The sequence below is a fragment of the Chanodichthys erythropterus genome, chromosome 12, assembly GCF_024489055.1.
Source record: "Chanodichthys erythropterus isolate Z2021 chromosome 12, ASM2448905v1, whole genome shotgun sequence".
In the NCBI taxonomy this organism is placed as follows: domain Eukaryota; kingdom Metazoa; phylum Chordata; class Actinopteri; order Cypriniformes; family Xenocyprididae; genus Chanodichthys; species Chanodichthys erythropterus.
The window spans coordinates 41,734,528-41,761,644 of record NC_090232.1 but is presented as its reverse complement, the minus strand read 5'-3'; the positions used below and the strand labels follow the sequence as shown (position 1 = coordinate 41,761,644).

Here is a 27,117-nt window from a genome sequence, read left to right as displayed (position 1 = left end):
TCTGAGATGAAAGTGCTGCTTGAGAGATAAACAGCATCAGAATACATTTACGGAAGGATTAATAGATATCTGACTGTCTATCCAAAGGCATTATCATGCTACGGTATGAAATACAAGTAAATAAAGCACTCTTGGTCTCGTCACTCCTACTGACTAATACCACCATGTTAATGTAAGGTGTAAAATAGCGACAGTATCACTGTTAGCCATCAGATGTCAGTATGACCCCATTTGTAGACCTTCTTTACACACCAGCGCCATCTTTGATTTTTAACGGAAATGAACGCGAGGCTATGAGGGAGACAGAGGCCTACATCTCCTCAGAGGGTTGTACTGTTATTAAATGTGTTTTTGGATTGTTCTGCTGACGAAACGCTGCAAACATATCTTTCCAAGAAATTTCAGTTGACAAAAACTCCAGACAACACGAGCTGTGGAAAATCGTAAGTAATTTAGGAGCTTAATACTGCTTTTTACAGTTGGCGCCATTGAAAACGCAGTAAATCTGCCCCTCACAGCCACGTTTTCACACCTAACATGGCGCTGTTCTGAATAAGGTCTATTCCTGCCACACCTAAATTCGTCCTCATCATGATACATTTGTGATATATTTAGTTATAATGCTCATTTATACACACAGCATTAATAAATGAATGATTTTAAAAGCATGAACCAAAAACACACTGCAACAAAAAATGACATTCTTACTTAGATTTTTTTGTCTTGTCTTAAATATCTAATTTTCTACACTAGTAAAAATGGCCTTGTTTTCAGAAAAAGAAAAGTTTTTGCTTAATAAAATCAAAATAATCTTGTTTTTGGTTTGAAATAAGATTTTTTTGCTTACCACATTGGCAGATTATTTTGCTTGTTTAAAGCAAAAACTCACTTAATTTTGACTTTTTTTCTGAAAACAAGACCATAATTTTTACTAGTTTAGAAATTGCTTCTTGATTTCATAAGTTTTAGATATTTAGACTAGAAACAAGACAAAAAGAAAAGCATTTTTTTTGCAGGGCAATAATGTCTTATGTTTTATAATTTGACTAAAGTGTCAAAATCTGATAATTGACTGAAAATGCTTAAAAGCAGTTGATTCCTTTGAGTACACTAACATTTTTGTCTTCTAAATTTGTTTACAAATTAGATTTACTTGATAATACTGAGACAAATGCAGTTTATACCGTTTAGTTATTATTTTATACCATTTCTTTACCATGTTTTACTACTAATACCATAGATACACTATGGTTACTGTAGTAAAACCATTCATCTTTACGTTCAAGTGATGTTTCAGAGGCTTTACAAATTGGAAAAAAAAACGAATGCAGCAAAAAAAACAAACATCAGTCACATCCCTACAAACATTTATGTGTTGCATACGCTAAGGTGAAAAAAAAATGTTCACTGATATTTTCTTTGCATGGTAGTGAACAACATTCAGATCACAAAGAAACGCCAACAGATGGCAGGCTACACCAGGTTGCCATGACAACAGTGACATTTACTGATGCTTGACTAACTATAGAATATATTTACCATACAGTCTCTACAACCATCATAAATGTGCTGATCCAACAATGTCTGTAATCAGGACCTGTTATGACTCATGAAGGATGTCATCTAAAATTGTGGTATGCATTATCACTTCAAAACTTAAGGTTCTTAATTTATGGTCTTGTTTTGAATAGTCACTGCACTTTAAACATATCCAGTGCCTTGCACAGATGTTCAGGCACTTAACCAAATTCTCTCATTTTACTGATTTACAAAACGTATTAGCATTAATTTCAATACACAGCTATTTTTGAATTGCTGTCAAGGGAGAAAGCTGCTCTCTTTGCAGCCAGATGGTGTAGTTATGACATGTATCAGTAGAAGCTGACTGCTCCATGCTAACCGGCCAAACCATGTCCTCTTGCTTTAAACAGATAAGGAACCCTGCAGCTCAAGAATTATTATTCAGGTAGTGCATATGACACTTGAGCGATAGAGTCAGAGTGAGGTCAACAAGGAGAATTCAGTAGCACAGAATAGAGTCAAGAGCTGTGCATAACACTGACCTACATGCGAGAAAGAGTCAAATCTGTCTTTTAACAGCTGCTGGATATTTACAGAGAAACTGTGAGGCTTGAAACATACTCTAGGAAAGTATGCAAACATAGAGATGCTTGATAGTGCATTGCAAGAGAGATCCTGCTGAACATTAAGAACATCCTGCAAGCTTTATTTGTGCATTGTGTTCTTAATTAAATGTGATTACAATTCATAATGCTGCACAAATATGCATTGCACTCTTTGTTGCTGCAGGATACGCTATAGTGACTAAACTATTTTAACTACTGTCACATTGCAACCTTTTCTTTTTAGCTGGGCCAGATAGAATATATTTTTGTTTGATTTGACAAAAATGGATACGTTTTGCTAAAGAAGTGACATGTATGATATTCAACTAGATAAAAGCTGTACTTGCATGGCTGCTGAATGCACCAACTTGCCTTAAAGGGCCTTTGATATGTACCTCTGAAGGCATCAAGCTATCATTGCAGAAAAAGATGGTTAAGCAAACATTAAATTGAAGACTGAATGCTTATGCAAACCTTGTTTGGAAATTAAATGTCAAAAACAAAATGTCAGCAATTTTAACATTTAGCTTTTGTAATTAATGAGAGAATCTGTATAATGAGAGAATTGGTCAAAGGCCCGTTCACACCAAGAACAATAACTATAACGATAACCATATTAACGTCCACACCAGCGGACGATATTGTTGTTTATTCTAAGCACGTTGCCTGCCGCTTTAAAAGCTCGAGCTCTTTAAAGTTGCAATTAGATTCTGATTGGCTGTCAATATTTTTATCATTCATCTACTGGAAAAACTTGTTTTGAAAGTGATTCCAACGATATAATTTCTCTGTGCCGTTATTGTTATAGATGTAGTGTAAACTCTGCTATTCTTTTGTATTTAGAATGATTTTTAGAATCTTTATCGTTATCTTTATAGTTATCATTCTTATTGCGAACAGGCCTTTAGAGGGAATTATATAAGGGAATGAATCTACAGTTTAGCCAACATCCCCTACATGGCTTCAGTAGTATGCGTTAGCTGCTAATGGATATGCTAAACCTGATTAGACACTCCTGAATAAGGTACAAGCCAAAAAACAGCTACGGAAGTGTCCTTGATGAATTTCTGTCTATGCCAAATACTTGTCATTACCTTGAACAACTCTTTTCAGTTTTTGTGTTTTAAGGAAACTATGTGGTTGGTCACCTTAGAAAATTGTAGGAACAATGTTTTGGTGTTCACAGTATTCAGCATTGTTTGATCTGTTAAAGCACTTTGCGCTTGTCATTATTTTACCTTTTTGCATAAGCACCACAAAACATGCACCCATTCACCTTCTCACAAACACCCAACAAACATTCTTGTATAATACATATATCATAATTTTCTGACACAGCTCTGCATGTACGATAAATAACAGCCTTTAAAATAACCTTGGAGTTCTTGTTCTTTGTTTAGCGTAATATGATTTAGTCACTTGTTTTCACTGGCTGGAATGTCCACTGTCTAAGTGCTCAGAAACATCAAATTCTGCTAAACCCCCATTAAAGGCATTTATCTTTCCAACTAGCTCAAGAGCCATTCTTAGGTGTAATGGCAGTTTTCACCTGGGGAGAAGTGCTAGTAGGACTCTGACTGGATCCTTTGGAGCTTGGCTTACTCCCAGAAGTAGGCTCAAGTCTTCCTGGTGCAGAAGCCTGGGTGACCTCCAACAATTTGTTGTTATCTTTGGCCTTGGGCCCCTCCTGAGTTCCACCTTTACCAAGCCCTATAGATTTCCCTGTGCTTGTCAACTGTGTAACCATACCAGGTCTTTCACCAGGAGACTGAGGTTGAGATCTGGGAAGATCAGGAGGCACTCCAGTTGGAGAAGGAGTAGGAGATGGAGAGTGTTCCTCAACAACCTCCAAGAGACATTTGTCCTCCCAATCAAATGTTCCACGGTAGCAGCTGACCGGAGCCAGGCCCTTGTCCTGCCGAAGTTTTCCCAAAACAGTGCACTGCGTCTGGGGTGGGTGGGATGGGACAACCCCTTTGGATGGAGCTACAGCAGTTCTCACCCTGACATCTGAAGTTCTGGTATGGGGATCTAATACGCCCTTTTTGAGACCCTCTCCGTCACCTGATCCCTTATTTGCTTTGGTTACCTCTGTGCTTGTGGTCTTCCCAGGAGCACTACATGGTATACTTGGCTTAACTAAAGTTGAAGTCTTTCCCACTTCTGGTTTCACTTCTTTCTTCCCAGTATCCTTTCCCCCTTCTTGTTCCAACATGTTTTTGCTGATAACACCTGATGTACTCACTGAACATGAAGGCTTAGTTCCTTGTGCCTGGCTTTGGGGAATCTTTGTAAGGCTTCCTTTGTCATCAATTCCTGCTTCCCGGATAAAACTTGGATCTGTTGTTTTGGCAGACGGGGAAGACGCTGTGGTCAGAGGAGATGGAATGGAGGTAACTACACTATACTTTGACTCTGATGCTACTGGAGAAGATTTGGTCAATGGAGGCTGCCAAGTTTGGGGTTTGGCTAGGCAACTTTCCTGTAGAGTAAAAGGGGGCCGCTGAGATGCTTCAACACTTGGAGATTTTTTGCTACCCGGTGGAGTAATGCCACCAGGAGGGAGTGTCTCTTTGACCACCCCTGGTTTAGCTTCACTAGCTTGACTTGGTTCTCCAATCCTCTCCTTGTCTCTATCCCTTTCTCTCCCAGCAAGCAAAGCATCTCTACTCAAAGGTGACTCCTGCCTGCCCAGTTTCCTGACCGGCTTCAGAACGCCTGTTTCAGGTGGTGACAGGGTCGGTTGTGTGGGTGAAGGAGAAGTTGTTGGGGCATATGCCAGATTCTCACCCTCAATTTCCACCAAACTCTGCAGGCCAAGCTCACAGTGGAAACCATCCTTTCTATAATCTGAATGTCCAACCTCCAAACTGTGCTTCCTCATCACCCCAATCCCACCTTTCTTTTCAGACGAAGATGAAAGCGGTGACCCAAGTTTCTCTGCTGACTGCACTCTTTTGAGTAGCGGTGATCTGGGTGGCTCTGCGCTCTTGGGTCTAGGCCTTATGATCGGTGGGGATGAGTGTAGTTTGGCAGGAAAGGTTTGGGTGGTGTTGGAGCTTCCCACTGTGTGGCCAGGCAAAGGAGGTGGCGAGGATTGAGTTGGGGATGGTGTATGAGCCAGCGGAGACAAAGGAATGTTGCCAGCAGACTTGCAGCGAGCTGAACGATATTGGCGGTGTAGTTTGGGGGAAAGTCCGTGCAGAGAGCTGGGCCTCATATGCTGGGTTGTTGCGGGGGAATTTGGGGTACTGGTGGCAGGTGAGCTGCTCTGGGAGGAGGCACCTGGATCAAGAAGATCAAAAGCCAGGGTAGACAATCAAAATTGTGTCCATTAAACATTTTCATTGTTATTTTTCCCTTTTATATCATAAAATATGCTTTGATCTACTCACCAAGGTGGGACGACTCAGGGGTTGAGCGGTAGCTCTGGGTGGGGGAGTGACCGGACAGACTGTGTGTTGGAGAGCCAGGAAGACTATCGCTGGATGACAGGGATCGGTTCAGAGAAGACAAACTACGGCTTGTATGCAGCAGGTTGGACTGCTTAGTTATTTTGCGGAACAAAGATCCACGCCTTTTACTGTGAATGATCATGGAAGGAAAAAGACAGAGGTAAGAAAAAAGATTATTTTTATATTGACGATCTTAATAAATGGAGGTACATTATACCTCTCTTGTCCCTCTTTCACTGTCCTCTTACTGCGTCTAGCCATCTTGGACTTGTAACTAGACTTGCGTGCTGGTCCCACTTTAATGGATGTGTTCTCAAAGGGCGTGGTGGTCAAGGTCACCTTGTTTCCACTCTGAACGAAGATAAAGCAAAGAAACATGTTCACCTGTTTGATTCTCTATCATTGAATCTTTCTCAAATCATGTGGATTCTTGAGACCAGATGTGTTATTACTTTTCCAAGTGGTCTAACTTGTGATTTTTGCCTTGCTGATGAGAACATCTCATGCAATCTCATGTCCCACCTTAAGTATAAGCTCTACCACCTCGGTATGGACCAATCCATGCACAGATTCACCATTGACATGAGTGATAAGGTCACCAGCACATAGTCCTGCCTCCTGGGCAGGGCCTCCGTCTTCCACATGCTGTGATTGGATAGAATTAATAATTATTGCGTCAATAAAACTATTGCTGCATTTCTGTTCTATACTCATCCAACTTTATCCCATGGTCTGTTGCTTTCTCACCCAGACTATGTGGTGCACACTGTAGACGTCAGTGTCTCCAATGTAGACCCGAATGGCACGGAGTGTGAACCCATACTTTTTGCCAGAGCGGTGGATGGTGATTGGTGAACGGAGCACCATGACTGTAGGGCTGTAATCACGGCTGGGAGAGGAGTCTCGCGATGAGGGGTTGGACGAGAGAGACCGTGGAGACATAGGACTGGCCAGTGGAGAGCTACCGTGCTGCTCAACTAGATATAATGTAAAAATACCGAAAGTGAAAAGCTAAGATTTTTAGAATTTTCATTATTTTATAATATTTTTTTTGTTGTTGTTCGTAACAACTAAGCACAGAATTTCGGTATACTGTAATGAGAACTGGAGGAAAAATTTATGAAAATAATGTCACAATGTAAAATCTCTTAACAGCGCTCACTAGGAATGGATAGCTCCCCCTTGTGATTGGAGGCTGAACTTTACCTCCGGGTATGATGACAGACAGCGCGGTGGCAGATGCAGATTTGATGACCTTGTTGCTGGGACGTGAAGTGCGTTTCTCCCCATCGCTAGACAGCTGCTGATGACGGGCTCGCCGGAGTACCAGATCCTTGGTTGCCCGCTGACCAATGGGATCACTGATGGCGACCACGTCCCTAGCGGCTGCTGCTATGGCCCCTGTAGAAGGTATGGCCTGTGGTGCGGATACCTCACCTGGCCTTGATGGCTTGTCTGCCAGATTTACATTCATAGAAAAAACTTGTAAGCAAAACTCTATATTCTATCTATATTCAAATTTACACATCTTTTTTCATTCAAGTTTCCTTCCCTCACCTGCCCCTTTACTGGCACTGGTTGACATCACTTCCTTCCCAGCACTCCTCTGTTCGTTAGCACTGGGTGATGGAGCAGTGGCTCCCTCTACTGATGATCCAGGGGCTTTACCGGCCCCCTGTCTTGCGAAGAGCTCTCCATCGCCTTCTTGAGGAGCGGCAAACCGGTGTGTGTCCATTAGGGCTGAAAAGCGGCGCCGGGCACCCATCGGAGGACTGAAGTCTCCCTCCATATACAGAGATTCAGAGCACGACAGACGTTTCCTGTGAAAAATATCGGAATGTGCCACATAATTGCCACCTAATTAAAAAAGCATCTTTATGTGCCGTATTATAGTCATATCTAACAGACATGGTTTGTCAGGCTGGATTGAATCAAACTTTGACATACATCTCAGGTGAGCTTGTCCTCCAGCTCTTGTCCCTCATGCTAAAGCTTCCCAGACTCTCCCGCTTGGCCATCTTGTCATCGCGGCGACCTTTGTGCTCTCGACGGGTGACTACAGGGGACTTCTGCTCCAGCTGGGACAGGTGCTCCATGCTGCTGTATACCTGAAAGACAGAGAACAGTGCCAAAGACTGCTTTGTTTACATCTCACATGTGGTGTAGATGTAAACAAGAAGTCTGATTTTTTTTTTTTTTTTTTTTTAAGAATATCATGGATGCAGTTTTCTATAGAATGAAAAGGAATGGGGATTGGGGCTGTCAAGCTACAAAATGCCCATAATGACTTTTGTGGTATTTTACAAGTCTTCTGAAGCCATACAATAGCTTTGTCTTGGAATTTAGAGCACAAGTCACATGGTCAGTACCAGTGTTGGGGGTAACGCATTACAAGTAACTTGAGTTACGTAATCAGATTACTTTTTCAAGTAACTAGTAAAGTAACGCATTACTTTCTCAATTTGTCTGAGAGTCTGAGAGTGTCGGATTATAATTTCACCATCAGTAATTCAGCATTGCCTCCACCAAAAAAGTAAATGAGCAAATCAGAACACTGCGCGCCAAAACAGCACCGGTATGCGCGCTGGTGTGAACCACTATGTTTCTTCTCGCTGCGGTATATCTGCCACTGCAGCATTATTTCTCCCTGAGACCCGAGTTCGGCGCCGTGCCTTCCCGTTTTACTGGAAACTGGTGTGATCATCAATGACTGGAGGCATGGGCGAGGCTAGCCCCTTTTTAGGGGTGCTTCAGCACCCCAGCACCCCTAAAACTTGGAGTAAGAAATGTCATTCTACAATTTTTGTTCGTCTTTTACAAGGTTAAATAATGTCCAAAACATACTCCGTAGTTTGTGGTTTAAAATGTAGGCCTATGTGTTAAGGATGAAAATGAAAACATCCCCCTTAGCTAATGGTGTCATCCTCTTCTCTTCTTCTACTTCTCCTCTGTACCTGCACCGCTCGGCACGACTGTCATGCAGCGCGAAACACACGCAGAGTGAGAACCCGTTATGCAGTGTTGTGAATCAACTAAGTTGCTCCAAAGCTGTGTCTCACACTTCTTTCCTTTTACATAGAGTTGTTCCGATTCCGAAACCATATCGGTGAGTAGCCTACTGGAGTCAGTATAAAAAAAAAAATATCCCCCCTGGGTGACCACCAACAGAGCATATAAAATACCAAAAATATAAATCTTTTTTTAAACCAAGTAAAACGCTGAGTTTATATAGAACTGTCTCTTTACGACCACAACAAACGGGACACTTTTCAGAGGCGCGTTCCGACTTCGCCTCAGCGCCAGGTGCAAGTCAAACGAGCAGAAAAGGTGCAGGTGACGACGAGGGAGCTTCAGTTGAACAACAGTGAACTGCGGTTAGATGAGATGTTGTCAGACTATGTCGGTAAAACTCATAAAAATTAACATGACTGTCCAATCAGCCGTTATACTGTGCTCGTGGCGCGCACTCAAGAATTGCTGCGCAAATGCGCCGGCGCGCGCTGCATAATTACTTTATTACAGCTTAAATAAAGCACAAAAGAAACTGCGAGCAATGACCGTCGTTCTGTTGTAAGTTAAGTCATGAAATTCGATTAAAGCTGCCTCAAAACTGTGCAGGCATGCATGTATTTGTTGACATGGTTTTAAAGCTATTGTTATCCAATTTGTTGGCCTTAAAACGTCTTAAAATGCACATATGTACACCAGGGAAATCTAAATTTTATCGGGGGAGCATGCCCCCCAACCCCCCTAGCATACTACATTTTCTGACCTCGGTAATTAAACCCCGGCGTGCGGCCCGGCTTATTCCATCTAATGAAATCTGAGGTAAACGTGCATTTCTCCAAAAGTGCGCACTTTCGGACTAAAAGTTTGTGTGTATGCACTGTGATCAACAATAAATGGGACCAAACACGATTTAATTTGTGTCTCGTTATTCAATTAATAACTAGGCCAAAAAAAAAAAAAAAAAAAAATCTGGATTTTGTTGAATCAATGTTAAAATGATAAAGTTATTTTTCAATAGACATATTTTTGGTTTTTGTGTGAAAAGAGGGTGGGTGGTGGCAGTGGGGCTCATTGGGTGCTCAGCACCCCTAAAGCTCTGACCCTAGAATCGCCCCTGACTGGAGGTAAGGATATTTTTGGTTTATAATGTTATGTAATCTACTAGTCATGTAATTTATTAAACATTTTAACTAGGCCGAGGTAATATGTTGTGTGTCTGTGTGTAACCTGCTATCAGTATGATTTAGCTACATCAAGTTCACATGTAAAGACCTAACGTTAGCGCTAGCTAGCAGATCAAATTATGGATGACTGTAGCTACCAGGGAACTACACTAACCTTTTCCAGTGGTGGCACTTGCGCTACTAACTTTTTCAGTTACTGGCGCAAAACATGATTTGGTCGCACAAATTATTTATAGTAAGCCACTCTGGATAATAATGAACAATAATGAAACTGTATATAAAAGCATACAGATGTGCTTTTTATTTTACTTGCAATCTTTTAAACCACATTCTTGTTTTCTTTAACATTGGTTGGGATAGATTTACTGCAATAAAAAAATACAGTACACAAAATGCAAAATGAATTTCATTTGGATTTCAACATGCTATGCAGATGGGCAGACTCCTGAATTCTTAAGGAAAAATAAAATAAATATAATCCATAAAATAATATAATAATAGATTTTCAGCAGCTATTGACTTTTCTGTATTAAAGATACAAAAAAAGAAATTTTGGCACAGGTCTTTTACTCCAATAAATTCAGCACATGATTTGTGGTTAGCGTATGTCGGATTAATGGCCACCCCGTTCTTCTTCAAAAGAATAATTTGCGATTTTAAATTTGGTGAAATGCATTTATTCTTTGGCTATATTATAAGCTACATTGAACTTAATTATAAATTCAGAGATTCCTCACTTGCTCGGTTTGCTAAATCTTGACGCCGAAATGCAGTGGGGTGTGCTGCTAAGTCACGGGATATGTACCTGTCTCTACACTTCGCGTGCTTCATACTCTCATGAAGCTTCAATGATTCGTGTTTGAATTGTTTTGACGCAGTTACAAATTTGGACAGTCCAGCAATTGAAGGCCCACAGACTTTACAGTACACACAGTGCATTGCTCCGTCTTGGTACCTTAACCACTGGTATTCTTCGAGCCACTGGTGTCGAAATTCATATGTCCGTATCGTTTTTCCCGCGTATGCTTTCCCTGACGAATCCTTCTCAGCCTTATCATTCCACTCACAGGCTCCGTTTGATATGTCGCATCGACATCAAGTGATGGTTCTGTTACACTTGAACTTCCCTTCTTAAAATAGGAGTCAATTGTCTGCTTCATTTCAACACGCACAGATTGAAGGCTATGTTGATAAATATATCCGATTGCTGCGTGTGTCTTAATGAGAGGTATATTTTTTTTAAATCAACGTTAGGCTACGCCTCGCCTACAACATTCCGGGAGGGGGCGGGGGGTCGCGGTTTTGAAGCCAACTTGATGTGTTGAATGCTCAGAGCACGTTATAAAACGTATTCTTAAAATACACATTTTTGTTTTAATAAATGCTTATAGTAAATCATAGCATATTGCCTAAAACATAAGGTAGGTACAAAAATAATCAGTGATACATTTGCGACCCCATAGAAATTAGGGTCGCAATGGCATTTCAAAAGGTCGCATATGCGATCATTTTGATCGCAGTGTAGTTCCCTGGCTACATAGAAAAAGTTGTTAGGCTCGAAATTACAACCATTTTGGTCGCATGTGCTCGTGAAAAATGTAATCCGTCGATATATACGGTAACCTAAAAATATATTCAGGAGTAAGTTACTGCTAATTTGTGCGAGTGCAAATAATGGTTGTGGTGCTAACGTTACCTGTTTCATTTTGTAAGCCGTCATTAAAAGAGGTAGAACACGCCAATGCTGATAGTTAGGATGTTTTATTAATATTAATTAGGGCTGGGGGAATTAACGCGTTAATCTTTGCGATTAATTTGAAATGTTTAATGCGTTAAAAAAACCTGCATTTAACGCAGCACTTTTTTTTCCTCGTTTTAATGATTTCCTGTTGCGGCTGCTATTGAAAAGCCGAAAATATGTATATCTTATTTAGTATTATATAGTGATATATTAATATAATAAATACCGGTACTTTGCTTGTTTCATTAATGGATGAATCACTGTTTTTTGAACGAATCTCTTGAATGATTCAATAACAAATACATTTAAGTCACTTGTCGCCACCTAGCGGTGTAACAATGCAATCGATATAATTGTTCTTTCATGCTCCATGTTACTTTCAAAAGGTGCTTTTCTCTTTTGATTGCTTCTGTAGACATTAGTGTTTATATACAAACTATACAATTTAATTCTAGTTCCAATTTCAAGGAACTGTTGAGTGGGCTTAGGTGATCACTAGCTGGTTTTGCTATTTTTAAGGAGGTCCTTTTTTATCAGGTAATATTGACACAAATGGACTGCTGAAGATGGACCCATAACATTCTACATTTTATGGCAACCCCAGAGTGGGCGAGAAATATTGCAGCATATAAACAAGACATTGTGGAAAGGAGCAGAGTGAACTATTTGAACTCCGTTATGATACAGTTTTGCAAAAATAACTCTGTATTCATTTGCAGAATGAGGGGAAATTGAGGAAAGTGAGGCACTTCTTGTGCAACAGATGGATAGAGGCTGTAAATGCGGGGTGGGCTGGGGATGGCAGGGGTTGGTGGCAATGTAAGTATCTGGATATTTGCCGCTGGGCGGGGGCTTCGATTACTTCTCTTTTTTGACCATACATGTGTTTGCACCCCTGTAAATTACACAAATATACTTTATGTATTTAAACTCAATTATTAACCAATGTCTTTGCTGCTGACCTTCAATTCAACCATATTAATAAGCAAAAAATACTTTAGATTAGATTTAGAAATAAGAACTAGAACTTCCTTCTCTTGTATCCTATTCTTCTTAAATCCAGAACATCTGAAAGGTTTGTTTGAGCTGCGCCCTCTACTGTACAGGTGTAAATATGCTTTTCCTTCAGCCTAAGGCTTATTGATTTCACTTTTGGTGTGAAAGGGCCTTTTTGCCAAAAATAGAACTTTTTTGTTACTAAAAAACAAACAAGCAAGCCCAGCCCCGGTGAGAAAAAGTAACGCAATTAGTTACTTTTTTTAGGGAGTAACGCAATATTGTAATACATTACTTTTAAAAGTAACTTTCCCCAACACTGGTCAGTGCTATTCAAAAGTTTGGGGTCAGTAAGTTTTTTTTATTTTTTTTTATTTGTTTTTAAGGGAATAATACTTTTATTCAGCAAGTACACATTCAATTATCAAAAGTGACAGTAAAGACTTGTTACAAAAGATTTCTATTTCAAATAAATGCGGTTCTTTTGAACTTTCTATTTAAAAAAATCAGTTTCCTCAATGTTTCTTGAGAAACGAATCATCATATTATAATGATTTCTGTAGGATCATGTAATACTGAAGACTGGATAATGATGCTGAAAATATAGCTTTGATCAAAGGAATAAATTACATTCTAAAATATATTCAAATAAAAAACAGTTCTTTTAAATTGTAATAATATTTCACAATATTACTGTTTTTGCTGTATTTTTGATCAAATAAATGCAGCTTTGGTGAGCATAAGACTAAAAAAAATCTTACTGACCCCAAACATTTGAATAGTAATGTACAATTGCAAAAAAATATATGGTGCTTTTTTGCTACTATGATGCTTGAAATCACTGATGTTGTTCATCATCCAGTCATTTTGCTGTTTGCATAATTGTGTTTGTCTTGTTGTTTATATAATCCAAGGTCTTTGTTCAGCAAGTGCTCCTTAAGAGGGTCGCACATCTTGAGAAGAACCCACAGCATAAAGAAGATCAGAAGAGGTTTATTATGTAAGTGTGCGATTGTGTTTGCTTATCTGAAGGCCACCGTTTCACACAAGTGTTTTTATCATTCACCTGCGTTCAAAACCCATTATAATTCCTGCCATTCTTGGGAAAAGAAGGTCTATGCAAAGTATATTAACTGGAAGAGGAGATTTTTTTGAAAATTGTTTGCTTAACGCCTTTTTAAATGGATACATGTAGGACAGGTGGGATTAGTTGTCTAGGTCATTGGTCTCTGCTAAAGAGCGTAATGTGACCCTGAAAATATAAATTGAAGACATAAAAAGGATGAGTGTTATTAAAGACTTTATATATAGAAAGACGGTGCACTCGCATTTTTATGAATGGGAGACTGTTCAATGCGCAATATGGCAGAATACATCCTGCCTTCTAAATACGAGCCAATCACAGATTGGTAAAGTCATCGTATAACTGCAGCTGCAGTTAGAAGCTCCGGTTCCTATAGAAAGTCAGACGCGTGCTTCCTATAGAGACGCACACTGCACATTAGCTTGATCCAGCCTGAAAATGATTTGAGCTTTAAGAAACAAAATTTATGAGACAGATGTTAGATTTCATTGATGATTTCAAATATAAAATTTTATCAAAAGCTTGGTAAACAGCTTTGGAGAGTTTGATGTTTCCCCATTCAAAGAGATAGAAGCTGCACTTGCATGCCCAAAAGGCGTTACAAAGATGGCCGCCGAGTGAAATGACTTGTCTTAAAGGGACTTTGGCGTTATTCAATTCAATTCACATTTTCTTGTATGGCGCTTTTTTACAATACAAAAGCAGCTTCAAAGAAAATGCAGGTTTCAAATGTTCCAGTGTTAATGAGTGTGTTTACGCATGCGAGAGTGTTTCTGAGAAAGAACACATGAAATATGGATGCAGCCATGTGTTACTGACCTTGCTGAAGCGCGGCGAGCAGGAAGAGAACTGTCTTATCTCCACTGGCTCATCGTCATTGGTGTCGTCCTCGTCGTAGGAGTTGATGTGCCGATAGCGCTCGGACCGCGCTGAGACAGAGGGAGAGTGAGATGATGGTGAGAGATAGAGACGCCGAACAAGGGCAGACTCAAAAACAAATGTGAGTGTCCTCACTGTCAAAATAGCTGGTGTCCTCCTCAGACTCTAGATGAGGGATGAACTCGGCCTTCTGTCGGAGTAAACCGTTCCAGTCCAATCCCGAGAAAAATGAGTGCTGCTTCAGTTCAACAGCTCCACCTGTTCACAAGGGTAAAAAGACAATGTAAACAGAAAAACATGCAATCTTGGTAAGATATTAGATGTTTTGGTGATGGATTGTGATGCAAATCACTCAAACTGTCTGACTTGCTGTCCTTTTAATTTTCAGAAATTTATCAGAACGTCCAAGTAATCGTTTTCCATTCAGTGAAAATTACTAGTGACTGGGACTGTAACATGTGACTTGGTCGCTCAAGTCCAAGTCTTCTAATTACATACAAAGTTTTGCATTGATTCAAATATGATGCATCAAGATGGAATCACGGCAAACTTATATACACAAACACAAATGAAATTTAAGAATCATGGTGAAGTGCAAGCTGAAACTTTTAAATGGTTGTGAAACAAATCCTACAAAAAAGTAGAAATGTAACAAAAAAAAAAAAAGAAATAATAATATGCACAGATGAATTGCTCACAATATGACCAAGAACATGTAATAAATTAAAAATGGTCCAATTTGTTTTCATGTTCACTTGTTGAAGTTATGACAGATCACATAAATTTGTGAAAGCATGGTAATGTGTACCTGTGCCCAGTCGAACCAGTGGGTTGGTCTGCAGCAAGGCAGAAATCAGGCTCTGAGCTTCACTAGGCAACGCCTCGTCTCCCTCAGGCCACTCAATATCATCTGCACAAACAAACACACAGAAATCTGTTGGCAGCACTGAAGCTCTTTATCCCATTTCAGTTTATGGAATTGCAAGAAAAACAGCTCTTTGGAAGAAGTCTCTGGAGGAGAAAAAGGGTTTACTTTTGCACTAATCAACACCGCTGATGCTAATATTAGCACAGATGTTGCTTTTGAAGCCAGATTAGCGGAAGAGACGTGTCCGAACACAATGTGTGATTAAGCATTAGGAATTACTTCTGTGTGAGACACAACATTCAGAATCACCTGTGATCACCTGACCAAAGAGCTCTTCAGGCGTGTCTCCGAAGAACGGCACACAGCCAACTAGAAATTCGTAGAGGATGATACCCATGGCCCACCAGTCCACTGGTTTCCCATAGCCTTGTCTGAGAATGACCTCTGGGGCGATATACTCCGGTGTGCCGCACACCTGAGACAGAGACCAAGACATCACGGCTGTGTTTGCACCTGATATGTAATCCCTTCCCAATAGGACAAGCTTCCTTACCTGTTTGTCCAGGAACTCCCTGGCGTCCTTCTCGACGTGTCCTTCGTACAGGTTAGTGGTGAGATTCATGAGCCCCATCTTTGACAGGCCAAAATCAGTCAGCTTAATGTGACCCATCGACGTGATCAAGAGACTGTGAAAAACAACCGGCCGTGAGCGTTCACTTCAAAATGATGAGCCTTATACAAGTCGGGTGGCATCTGTTTTACAGCTTGTAATAGAGCGCAACTGTCGTTTCTGGAAGTAAAAATCCATTTCATTTTCTCCATAGGGGAACTGATTTTAAACGACAATTTATTAACCTTTAAACACAGACCTACTGTGAGCCATCAGTCCATATTATTTCAGCTTATTTTTTAAATAATCATGTCTGACAGCAAAATTCCTTGTGAAAAACTACTTTAACCATAATTCTGCAGAGAAATCTCCACCTATCAGAAGTGAAACAAGCAAATTGTGCCAAAAGAACCATCCACTCCAATGAAGAACTGCAAATGAGAAATAGTATTTACCATGCAAAGTAGAGATATTTTACAAAAAAAACGTAAAATGTGTTGTTTCTACATTCAGTCAACAACTTTAAATTCATAGTTTTATATTTCTGCATAGTTTTAAAATTACTGAATTTGTTTATTTCCATGAAATGATTGTACTATACTTAGTTTGATAATGTTTTTTATTTAATATTTTGTATTTTTAAGGGATTTTATGGTATTAAATTATATTTATACAGTAGTTATAATCTAAATGAAATTTCCCACTTTCCACACTGTCATAAATATTGAATGCTTTGGAGCGCAGACTGAAGTTTGGTCTCTTTTTTTAAGATGACATATGGCAGACTATTGCTAAAGTTTAAAAAATAAGGATAGTTCATCCCAAAAATGAAAATTCTGTCATCATTTTCTCACCCTCAAGTTGTTCCAAACCTGTATAATTTTTTTTGTTCTGTTGAACACGAAGAAAGTTTGCAACCAGGCTGCTTTGGAGCACCATTGACTTCCATATAGGAAAAAAATACTATCGAAGTCAATGGTGCCCCAGAACTGTTCCACTGTTTTCCACATTCTTCAAAATATCTTCCTTTGTGTTCAGCAGAACAAAGAAATTAATACAGGTTTGGAACAACTGGAGGGTGAGTAAATAATGACAGAAATTTCATTTTGGGGTGAACTATCCCTTTAACTTGAAAAAAGTTATAACATTTTAAATGATTTTGTTATGAAAAATGCACAAATATATTTTTTTAGATGAAATATATATTTTCCAAAACACATTTTACAGTAAAACTGTAAAACTCAAAGCCATACATCTAAACAAGCTGTGCTCCAAATTTGAGGTTGATATCACAAAAAAATTAGCTTTCAGTAAGATATTGTTTGGGCGCCGTACCAAACGTTTCCAATAGATTCGTCTCCCATTCATTTCCAATGCAGACAAAAACAAGTTAGTATTTTTTTAGGACCATTTACCTTTTCGAACCATGTCCTTTACCAAGTTTTGTACCATTCCAATGAAGTAAAAAACTCCAAAAAACAAAACGTAAATATTTGTGGTCAAAAATGACCCAACAGCACAAGAGGGTTAAACTCAAAGTTTGTAGTGTTGTGATTCACCTCGTAGCTGGTTGGTTTGACTTATAATTCTATCATGAGGATTTAAAAAAAAACAAATTCCTATAAGAAAAATACTTCCAGAACCAAGGCTTCTGAAAAAATGTGGAGGGGAACTTTTGAACATATTTGTGGGATACATGCACTTGTCTGTAGGCATTATAATAAGTAAAACATCTTTTTACTGACTGCACTTTCACTGTTTTCCTAAACAGATGACCTCCACTCCAGCAGGGGGCGCTGACTTACTTGTCTGGTTTCAGGTCTCGGTGTACGATGCCATAATTATGAATGTACTCCAGCGCCAAAACAGTCTCAGCAAAGTACATCCGAGCCATCTCCACAGGAAGTGCTCCGATATTCTTCAGAAGGGTTGCACAGTCGCCGCCTAAAGGGAAAAATTATGGGGATTTTAAAATGGCTGAATAACATCTGTATATGTTCAGAACCAATTGCTCAGTGTGTGTGATGTCTTCTTACCCTCTACATACTCCATTACCATACACAGGTGGCGGCGTGTCTCAAAAGAGCAGAACATGCTGACCACAAAGGGGTTCTCAGCAAAGGTCAGGATGTCCCGCTCCACGAACGCCTGCTGGATCTGGTTCCGCAGGAGCAGGTTTTGTTTGTTGATCTTCTTCATTGCAAAGCGTTGCCGCGTCTCTCTGTGTCTGACCAAATACACAGCTCTATGATTCAAACAAGAGGGAGAGATCCATATTTACACATTAGCTTTGCGTAATTTCAGAGTAATTTTAGACTGAATAACGGTGTTAGTGTATTCTCACCCGTACGCCCCGTTGCTGATGAGTTTGATAGTCTGGAAGTCTGATTCACAGGGCGGTTTGATGGCTTTGAGCTTCCCCTGAGAGATAAAAGTGTAATTCAATGCAGGGGAAATAAGTAGACTCACTGATGCATAATTTCACTCCCTATGCCGTTTCATTTCTACCACTTTCATCCTGAATCCCTGCCGCTGCAGTTGTGCTTCAAGAGTTAGCGGAGTCCTTAATTAAAAATATGTTTCCATGTTGAAGAATTAGAAAATGGCAGGCTTATATAACATATCTTGTCCTGTTTTTCCCCTCTTTGCTTGAATCACACACTTTACTCTAATAGGTAAAAGCTATGAGCAAAACAAAATATACATGACACACCAATACACTCACTTCAGCCGAGTCGTCCGTCTCCGGCGTGTGTGGGCCCTCACTGTCGTAACTCTCCAAATTCACCATTTCTGTATGGGAGGATGATTTTGGTTAATTTTATTTTTATGTTTTTCTATGCAATAAATATGTACTACATTTGAGGAATTAAAATTAACAAACTATTTTATACAAACAAGTTTTAGTCCAATTAATGGCCTAAGTTCCTTGTCAAATGAAACTAAATTAAATAAATGAATATATAATGCATGAATATATTAATAATACTAATTGTCATATACAATATGCTAGTGCAAGTATATAACAATTGGTTCAAACTTTGACCTGTGGAGGGCAGTAATACACTTAGCAGTGTCTACACTGCAGGAATTCAAATAGAGAAGAAGAAGAAGAGAGCTAGTTCAAGATGAGCATTTATTGTTAAAATGTATAAAAATGTAATTTTATTTTAGAAAATGCGTGATAGTTTCTCTAGATAAGACCCTTATTCCTCATCTGGGATCGTGTAGAACGTTTTGAAGCTGCAATGAAACTGTAATTTTGACCTTCAACTGTTTGGGCTCCATTGAAGTCGACTATAAGGAGAATAATCCTGGAATGTTTTCATCAAAAACCTTAATTTCTTTTCGACTGAAGAGAGAAGGACATGGACATCTTGGATGACATGGGGGTGAGTAAATTATCAGGAAAATTTAATTTGAAAGTGAACTATTCCTTTAACATAAATGTTTAAAAACCGTTCATATTTTTGTGGAAACCGTGATGCATTTATTCAGGATTCTTTGATGAAAAGAACAGAAGAGTTCATTTGCAAAAACAGTTAACTCCATTTTTATTTATTCTCACAAATCATGTTTTTTTTAATTGTGCATTCCAAGTAATATCAATCAAATTGCAGGTTGGTTATTTTGATTAAGTAATAATAACTTTAAAAAATTAAATTTCATTGAAAGTATTTTTTTTATATATATTAAAAGTTTGTTTTTTAGCAAAAGCAGATAACTCCACATTTCATGTTTCAGAGTTAAACAAAACCCATGTAATTGCTTTGAGATTACATTTAAAACACACTCAAACACACGTGTGCACACAAACGCGCGCGCGCGCACACACACACACACACACACCAATCCACTCACTGTGCGCGCGCACACACACATACATCCACGCACACGAAAAATAACAACCAAGGTTTCAGCATGTCGTGTATGGTGTTCCAGGACTTACAGGAGTCGAAATTATAAATCCTCGATCACTTTAGTCAGCTTTGACAGAACTTCTCTCAGCTAGCGCGTCTTTTTGAAGTGACCGAAGTGACTAGAAGCCTTGTCACCTGACCTGAATACTGTGCGCTGATTGGCTAAAACGGACTTATCGGTTTCTGTACACAAACAATTAGGGCGCTTGTCGGCTTCTGCTGTAAAACATGAACTTGCGATGCCTGACAGTGGACAATACCGGCTTTTCTGACAAAATGGATTTAGGGTACAGAACGTGCTATATATGGAGAATAATGCACAGCACAAAAAAAAAAAAAAGGCGTTTATCGGTTTTTGCAAATGAACTCTTCTTTCCTGTCACTTTTGATCAATTTAATGTGTCCTTGCTGAATAAAAGTATTTATTTTATAAAAACAAATCTTACTGACCCCAAACTTTTGAATGGCCAAAAATGGTATGGTTTATATATACACTACATTTGCATTGTGATTCTATGATATATGTCCAAAATTGTGTACTTGGGCAGCATGCACAATTTATCATTCTCAACAAATGAAGAGTTTTCTAAATTTAATAAATAATTAGCCATCTGCCTTTCCATGAGCAATTCAGCAGCATATTGCCTAATCACGTCTAAAAACAACACCTCCAGTCACCACAGCAACCATCCATTCTAGAGAGAAAAATGAAGCGCCACTGATCTAAATAAAGACTATGATATAAATAAACAATAACAAAAACTCAAGAAAACACTGAAAAACACAAACAAGCACTAGAACAGCAATTAAAACAGCACTTTCTTTGTCAGCCTCTAGCCGAGTTCAGCCTTTGGAAAAGAACATCTTCAACCCATCTGGGATTTTAAACTTCATTTTCTCTGGCATCTTGTGCAGCCGGAAAATTAAGCGAGGTGACTGAAACGAGTCTTTGCAATTTCACACTAGATTTGAGTGACCTGAGTTAAACCTTGCAGGGATACAGTTTCACAGTGTCCAACTCAAGCTGGATGAAATGCAGAGTGGCAGGATTTAAATCTGCATCCGGATAAATGATGTGCTGGACTCTGAGATGGAACACTGGCAGAATAACAATAAACACAAGGCCAAATGAGACTGCATTACTCTGTGTCCCTTTTCACAGCGCAGGAGGGGGGAGATTGGGGTTGCTGGAGGTGTTGATGGGTATCTGGAGAGAAGATCAGAACAGGTGTGTCATGTGAGACGGGGGGGGGGGGGAATGAATTTCAGGCCTTTCCACACTGATGCAGGGTCGCAGGCTGAAAACTGGTTTCTCAGCTTTTCAGAATAGTTCCTCTTAGTCACTCTAATCTCAATCGATAAAAACGCCAATGAAAATGATTAATACAGTCCCAACAGAAATGGATTAGGTAAACATTTTATACTCATTGCATGCAATAAAATCAAAGGTGCAATATGTAATATTTTCTGTCCGCTAGAAGTTGCTAGAGGCCTATTCAAAACAAAGGCGTAGCTTGATAACGGCAAGTTTGAGTGTGGAATCTGTGGTCTTCACCTCAACGGCCGGTGGAAAAGAATTGGGATAGGACTTGGGAAGAAATCATGTTCATGGATGCGATTATTAACGTTACTGTAGTATGAAGCAGAGCAGGACCGAGTGTTGTGGAGCTGAACGAGTTCGCTGGAGCGATTGCAACACATGCCTCATGAGCAGCAGAACTTTTATTATGACACAGTCGCCGGTGATGCTTCCGCTTTTCCGGTCATGAGTATGAGGTAACACAGCTCTGTTTATCGTATTAGATACATTTGACTGTGTTGAAAATGATGTTATAACGTTACTCTGTGCGTTCGCTTGGTGGCTGCTGTGAGACACTGTTGCACACTGCAGTAAGATAGATCGATTTTAGAATATCATATTAAATGCTGGATGGTTTGTGTTGATAAATGGCATGTAATTAATTTTAACATGTATTGTATGATGGAGAAAATTCTGTATTACTGTTACTAAAAATAAAGCTGCATCTGATTATGCTATGTTAGCAACTTGACAAAACAGTGTTTTTCTCTGAGGCATGGTAAAGCACGGTACTCGCAAAAAAATTACATTTAAACAATGAGACTAAACAATTGAGCTATATAACAATAATTAGTTTTCTGTCTATAAATATATCAAAACAGTTGTTCTCTTGTCTATTAAAACATGTAATATATTAAAGCGTCTTTGGTGTTTCCATGGTTTCTACAAAATAAAACCGGAAACCGAGGGTAACAATTTACAGGCGACTCCTCACACGTCCCGGAGCCTTGGGTAAAATTGCAATTTTCTCACAATTTACAAATAGTTGCAAACATTTGGGACATTGTAAGTACTCAAGTGAACAAAATATTTAACACTGGCCTAGTGGTTTTTGGATATTTTACTGCAAAAATATGACATATTGCACCTTTAAGTTGAATAAGTTAAATAAAAACAATTGAAATCTAAAAAACGAAATTAAATCAAATTAAATTGTGCAATATCTGTGCCAACAGTGGCACTAAACTAAATTGCAAAAATAACGACAAAATGTTTTTCAAATGCAACATCTTTCTGCCATTGGTTAGACAAACAGATAATACCGCCCTAAACTTACACCATTGGTTGAGCCAATGCTAATCATTAGGGCTGGTGGGATGCTGAAAAAAACTCGCATATTGAATAGCTGGTATCACATTTTGTTTGAAACTTCAAGATCGTTAAAAAGTATGTTCTATATAGTATGAATGTGTGTTGTATGAATGAAATTCAGATATACTACATTACACATTTTAGGTAATATAATCAGACTACTTTCTGATTACTTTTAGATTACTTTTGACCTAACTCATTTATCACATTTAATTGAATAGAATAATTTTGTACCATACTGATATTAAAATAAAAGAAAAAGTAAATATATTCCAATCTTTGTTATCAACAAAATGAAGTGCATTAAACATAACATAATGTCAGGGTTTCCCAGATGGGGTTTATGAAGGAACAGCAGGGGTTATGTGAATGTTTCATGAAAAGCTATTAGTTAAAAATGCAACATTAAAATAATTTTAAAATAATAAAAATTTATATAAAAATGTTTCAAAGAAAAAAGCATTCCAAAGTCATAGCAATATATGGTTAAATGATTTAATGAGTGATAATTTAAATAATAATGAATGTGTTTGTCAGGGGTTAATCTGATATGCTGTTGCTGATTAAAAGTGAAATTATTTTTGTAATTCCAGCCATCAAATGCTTTGTGGACTCTCAATTTTCCATGTAATTATTGCCACCTGACCAGTGGCTAGTCTGAGTGTGCAAAAGACTTTCTTAATGTATATAAACAATATGCTTTTTTGGAAAGGAAAATATATAACATGAAAAAGAACCATCAGGGAGAATCAATAAATTATGAATGATTTACTACCATTGTATGTATAACGTAATCATGTAAATCAATAAAAAAGTAACTGTAGTATTTTAAAGCGTAATATAATCTAATTTCAATTACTTAATTTGAGAATCTGTTCAGATTCAGATTACATGTAACCAGTTACTTCCTAGCACTGACTACACAGAAGGGATGTATTCAATTTCAGATGCAGCGAGAGCATTGAGTCACAGTGGAAATCAACGTACAAATGGCTTACATATTTCTGTAAATAAAGCTGGGATAGAAGGAAGTATTTTAACATTCACTCTTAAGCTTTGACTGAATAGACCAAGCAGCATTCAAAAAAATCAGAGCGGATTTATTGCTAGAGAAGTGTTTTGTTGTGTGTAGTTGTGCAGCGAGAGAGAGAGTGAGTAAGTGTGTGTTTTTATCAAAAGCCCCGTTACTCCGAGCCGGCTGCTGTTTGCCAGGTTCACAGCAGTGCTTACATATTTCCCTGCGTTCTTGGCAGGAATACAAACTTCCCACCACCTGTGCGTCACCTTAACCTGTTCCATAATGTCTCTCAGTGTGATCTACATTTCCTCTCCTCTCACTGCTTCTTCTACTCTCCTTCCATCTAGAGGCTAACACGCTCTTTGTGAAGATTTTCAGTCGTCTTTCTCACCTTCCAGAGGGTCTCTGGTCAGGCCGAGCTGGCTGATGATGTATCGTGGGATGTCTGCTTTCATTAGCTGGCCCTCTTTAGCGTGATCTTCTGCTGCCTCAAGCAGGTGGTAGAACTCTTCAGGGTTAAACTCCTGAGGAAACACAGGGAAATGACATTTCACATCTGTAGTCAAACTACAGTTCTAAAGTTTGGGGTTTGTAAAATGTTTCTGAAAGAAGTCTCTTCTGCTCACCAAAGCTGCATTTATTTGATCAAAAATACAGTAAAATTGTGAAATATTATTACAATTTAAAAGAACTGTTTTCTATTTGAATATATTTTAAAATGTAATTTATTCCTGTGATCAAAGCTGAATTTTCAGCATCATTACTCCAGTCTTCAGTGTCACATGATCCTTCAGAAATCATTCTAATATGATGATCTGCTGCTCAATGTTGAAAACAGTTATGCTGCTTCACATTTCTGTGGAAACAATGTTACTTTTTTCAGGATTTGTTGATGAAGAAAGTTCAAAAGAACAGCATTTATTTGAAAAAGAACATTTTATGAAAATTAAATTTCCTTAATGTGAAAAAAAAAAACAACATTCTAATATTTCTACTAATATATCATTAGGTATATATAGCAGCTATCTTGAATATTTGTTTCTGATTGTTTGCTGATTTTTGTTGTTTTGTTTTGTGACTGTAATGGACTATTTTTTCTTCAGTGGAAACTTTAAAATAATAAACAGATAAAATTATTCTCAACCCAACTCAGCATTTCATGTCTACATATGTATTTATCTGGTGATCCATATTATTTATTAATCCAGTAATCCATATTTCCAGTGGTCGCACTACTAGGAGCCTTTTGTGTTTGATAATACCAGTCGAGGGTTTTGTTACACGGAAGCCTTTCAGCACACTGTACTTTCTTCTCCTGACCCTTGGTGACCCCATCAGCCAGTTGCTATGGCAACTGCACAACAGGCTTGAAGAAGCAACCAAGCCCAGTGACAGGCAGATCAAGTCGCGCACGCGTGTGTGTGTGTGTGTGTGTGTGTGTGTGTGTGTGTGTGTGGACTCTCACCAGACATTCAAGCAGTCGGGCAGGGCGGGAGATGATGATGAAGAGTTTCTTCACCAGCTCTGTGATGAAGGTCAGCTCCGAGCTCTCTGATCGCTCATAGGCCTGACAGATAACAGAAGAGCATTAAATAAAAATGAGCATATATGGGTGATTCTTCAATTAGGACCACTTTTAACTACTTAAAATGTTAATTGGAAAATTAAACTTCTTCAGGCGATTTCATCTACATGGCCAGTCAACAGTTTGGACACACTTGAGTGAATTTATATTTTTCTCCAGGACTCTTGAATTTAGGTTTTGTAGACAAACCTAATTTCGTATATAATTTTATAATATTAATTTTGTATATAATTTCTTTACAAAATTCTGAAGCACAAAGAAAAGATTTGCTTATGGCTGTAGTGAATGCAAGACCAAATTAATCAAAATTAAATAATTAAATATATATTTTAAATATTTAAACAAATAATTAAAAACATAATTAAATGCTTAATAAAAGTATTATAATAATTAAATGAATGATTTAATTAATTATTAAATCACCAAACAAATGAATAAATATCCTTTGTATTTAATTTTAACAGAATCTAACATTTCAATTATTAATTTTTATCATTATCTTTAAATTAATTTTTCATTGAAGCATGAGCTTGTGATGTTTCATTTTCATTTGCAAGGTTATGGTTGTCACCACATCACTCAACAAAATTTTAAAAATCGAAATATTTAATTTACTATAATGGGTTCATTTTTTTCAAATTCATTTTTTAGTATTTTAAATTTATTTTTTAAATATTATATTTTTTATGTTCTTAAGAAGAAGTGAACAGTATTTTAATTGAAAAATATTTTTAAAAAATTTTAGGCAAATTCTGAAATTTTAAAACAATTGAATTGAATTGAATTGAACTAATTAGAGATGCAATAAAATAATACACAAACATTGAGCTAATGAAATGTTATGGTACTAAGGAACGGTTTAATAATCCAGTTAAATGAAGTGATATGTTAATTCATATCAGCTGAAAGAAACATACTCATATCCAGCCCACACATTTAGATTCATGCTCACTTCATGCAGTAGTTTCTCAAGGTTTTCCTGCAGCTCATAGAAGTAGACGGTGGTGATGAGGCCTTCACGAGATTTGGTCAGGCAGTTTCGGGACAGCTCTGCGATCTGGTGGTGGATGAAGCTGAGGACCCCGTCGGCCAGTGGCAACACGTTCTCAGGTGAGTACGACTCGATGAAATCAGCCAAACGCTCCTCCATCTGAGCTGTGGCCTGAATGTAACGGATAGACAACGTTTAAATAACATTTTTAATAGGGAATAAATTGTGAAATGCAGTTGCAGAGACAAACTAGGGGGCAAAATTAACACTCGACAATATTTCTGGGAAATAATACAGTGCAATCACAATGCAAACTCTATTCAAAATATGATTTCATTTTTTTCCCCTTTTGATTTTAGAGTGAAGCATTTTTTTAATATGTTTTATGAAGTTCGCCCTTTGACTAGTGTGACAAAAACCTATGTGCAATGCTCAAGTAACGTTTAACAAATACAATATGTGCTGCAAGTGCATGGAATCACAAATGATATGATTTTAAAAACACAGAAGTGTCTTAATAAACTTATATTAGTGTAGTTTGTGTTTGTGTTTTGCTTTACCTTAGGGAACCGCTCCTTATAAACATGGTTCATCATAACAATCTCATTGTCGTAGCAGGAAGGTGATCGCCCTGGACTATCGAGAGAAACAGAGAGGATGAGAAGAAAGCAGAAGAAAGAAGACGAGTAAGTGATTTTGGCATATACTGGTTTTAATGTGCTTAAGATGACATTTATGTGAGTATGTGTACCTAAGACTCCGCGAGCGTGGCCGCACATGTGGCGATCTGCGTCCGTCATCATCAGTGATGCTCTCTGTGCTGCCAAAGTGTTTGGACAGGAAGTGCAGCTCGTCCAGTGTGGGCTGGAACGGCAACTGATGGAGCCGCTCCTGAGACGAGCTGGAAGACTAAACAAACAACACAACCGAGTGACAACACATTTATAATCTTCCACTGACGCTCAAGACATGGAACAAAG

At 38.3% G+C, this 27,117-nt stretch overlaps 1 protein-coding gene and 1 long non-coding RNA gene across 2 annotated transcripts in view; one reads left to right on the top strand and one right to left on the bottom strand.

Annotated features, from left to right (window-relative positions):
* Nucleotides 1–320: 320 nt before the first annotated feature.
* LOC137033086 (uncharacterized) lies at nucleotides 321–17,857 on the top strand. The gene is made up of 3 exons (XR_010896810.1): nucleotides 321–443; nucleotides 13,426–13,511; nucleotides 17,724–17,857. It is a non-coding gene; the product is annotated as an uncharacterized lncRNA (long non-coding RNA).
* mast1a (microtubule associated serine/threonine kinase 1a) overlaps nucleotides 428–27,117 on the bottom strand; it is an 83,311-nt gene continuing 56,621 nt past the window's right edge. The window contains exons 6-27 of the mRNA XM_067405175.1: nucleotides 26,889–27,046; nucleotides 26,698–26,773; nucleotides 26,099–26,308; nucleotides 25,027–25,128; nucleotides 23,953–24,085; nucleotides 18,678–18,745; nucleotides 18,297–18,373; nucleotides 17,989–18,197; nucleotides 17,758–17,896; nucleotides 15,896–16,028; nucleotides 15,652–15,817; nucleotides 15,283–15,384; nucleotides 14,610–14,732; nucleotides 14,415–14,524; nucleotides 7,529–7,689; nucleotides 7,139–7,401; nucleotides 6,788–7,036; nucleotides 6,329–6,558; nucleotides 6,104–6,226; nucleotides 5,799–5,932; nucleotides 5,522–5,709; nucleotides 428–5,411 (exon numbers count right to left, since the gene is read on the bottom strand). Coding sequence (XP_067261276.1) covers nucleotides 3,640–5,411; nucleotides 5,522–5,709; nucleotides 5,799–5,932; nucleotides 6,104–6,226; nucleotides 6,329–6,558; nucleotides 6,788–7,036; nucleotides 7,139–7,401; nucleotides 7,529–7,689; nucleotides 14,415–14,524; nucleotides 14,610–14,732; nucleotides 15,283–15,384; nucleotides 15,652–15,817; nucleotides 15,896–16,028; nucleotides 17,758–17,896; nucleotides 17,989–18,197; nucleotides 18,297–18,373; nucleotides 18,678–18,745; nucleotides 23,953–24,085; nucleotides 25,027–25,128; nucleotides 26,099–26,308; nucleotides 26,698–26,773; nucleotides 26,889–27,046 — 4,926 coding nt within the window. The 3' untranslated portion in view covers nucleotides 428–3,639. The remainder of the gene's footprint in view (nucleotides 5,412–5,521; nucleotides 5,710–5,798; nucleotides 5,933–6,103; nucleotides 6,227–6,328; nucleotides 6,559–6,787; nucleotides 7,037–7,138; nucleotides 7,402–7,528; nucleotides 7,690–14,414; nucleotides 14,525–14,609; nucleotides 14,733–15,282; nucleotides 15,385–15,651; nucleotides 15,818–15,895; nucleotides 16,029–17,757; nucleotides 17,897–17,988; nucleotides 18,198–18,296; nucleotides 18,374–18,677; nucleotides 18,746–23,952; nucleotides 24,086–25,026; nucleotides 25,129–26,098; nucleotides 26,309–26,697; nucleotides 26,774–26,888; nucleotides 27,047–27,117) is intronic.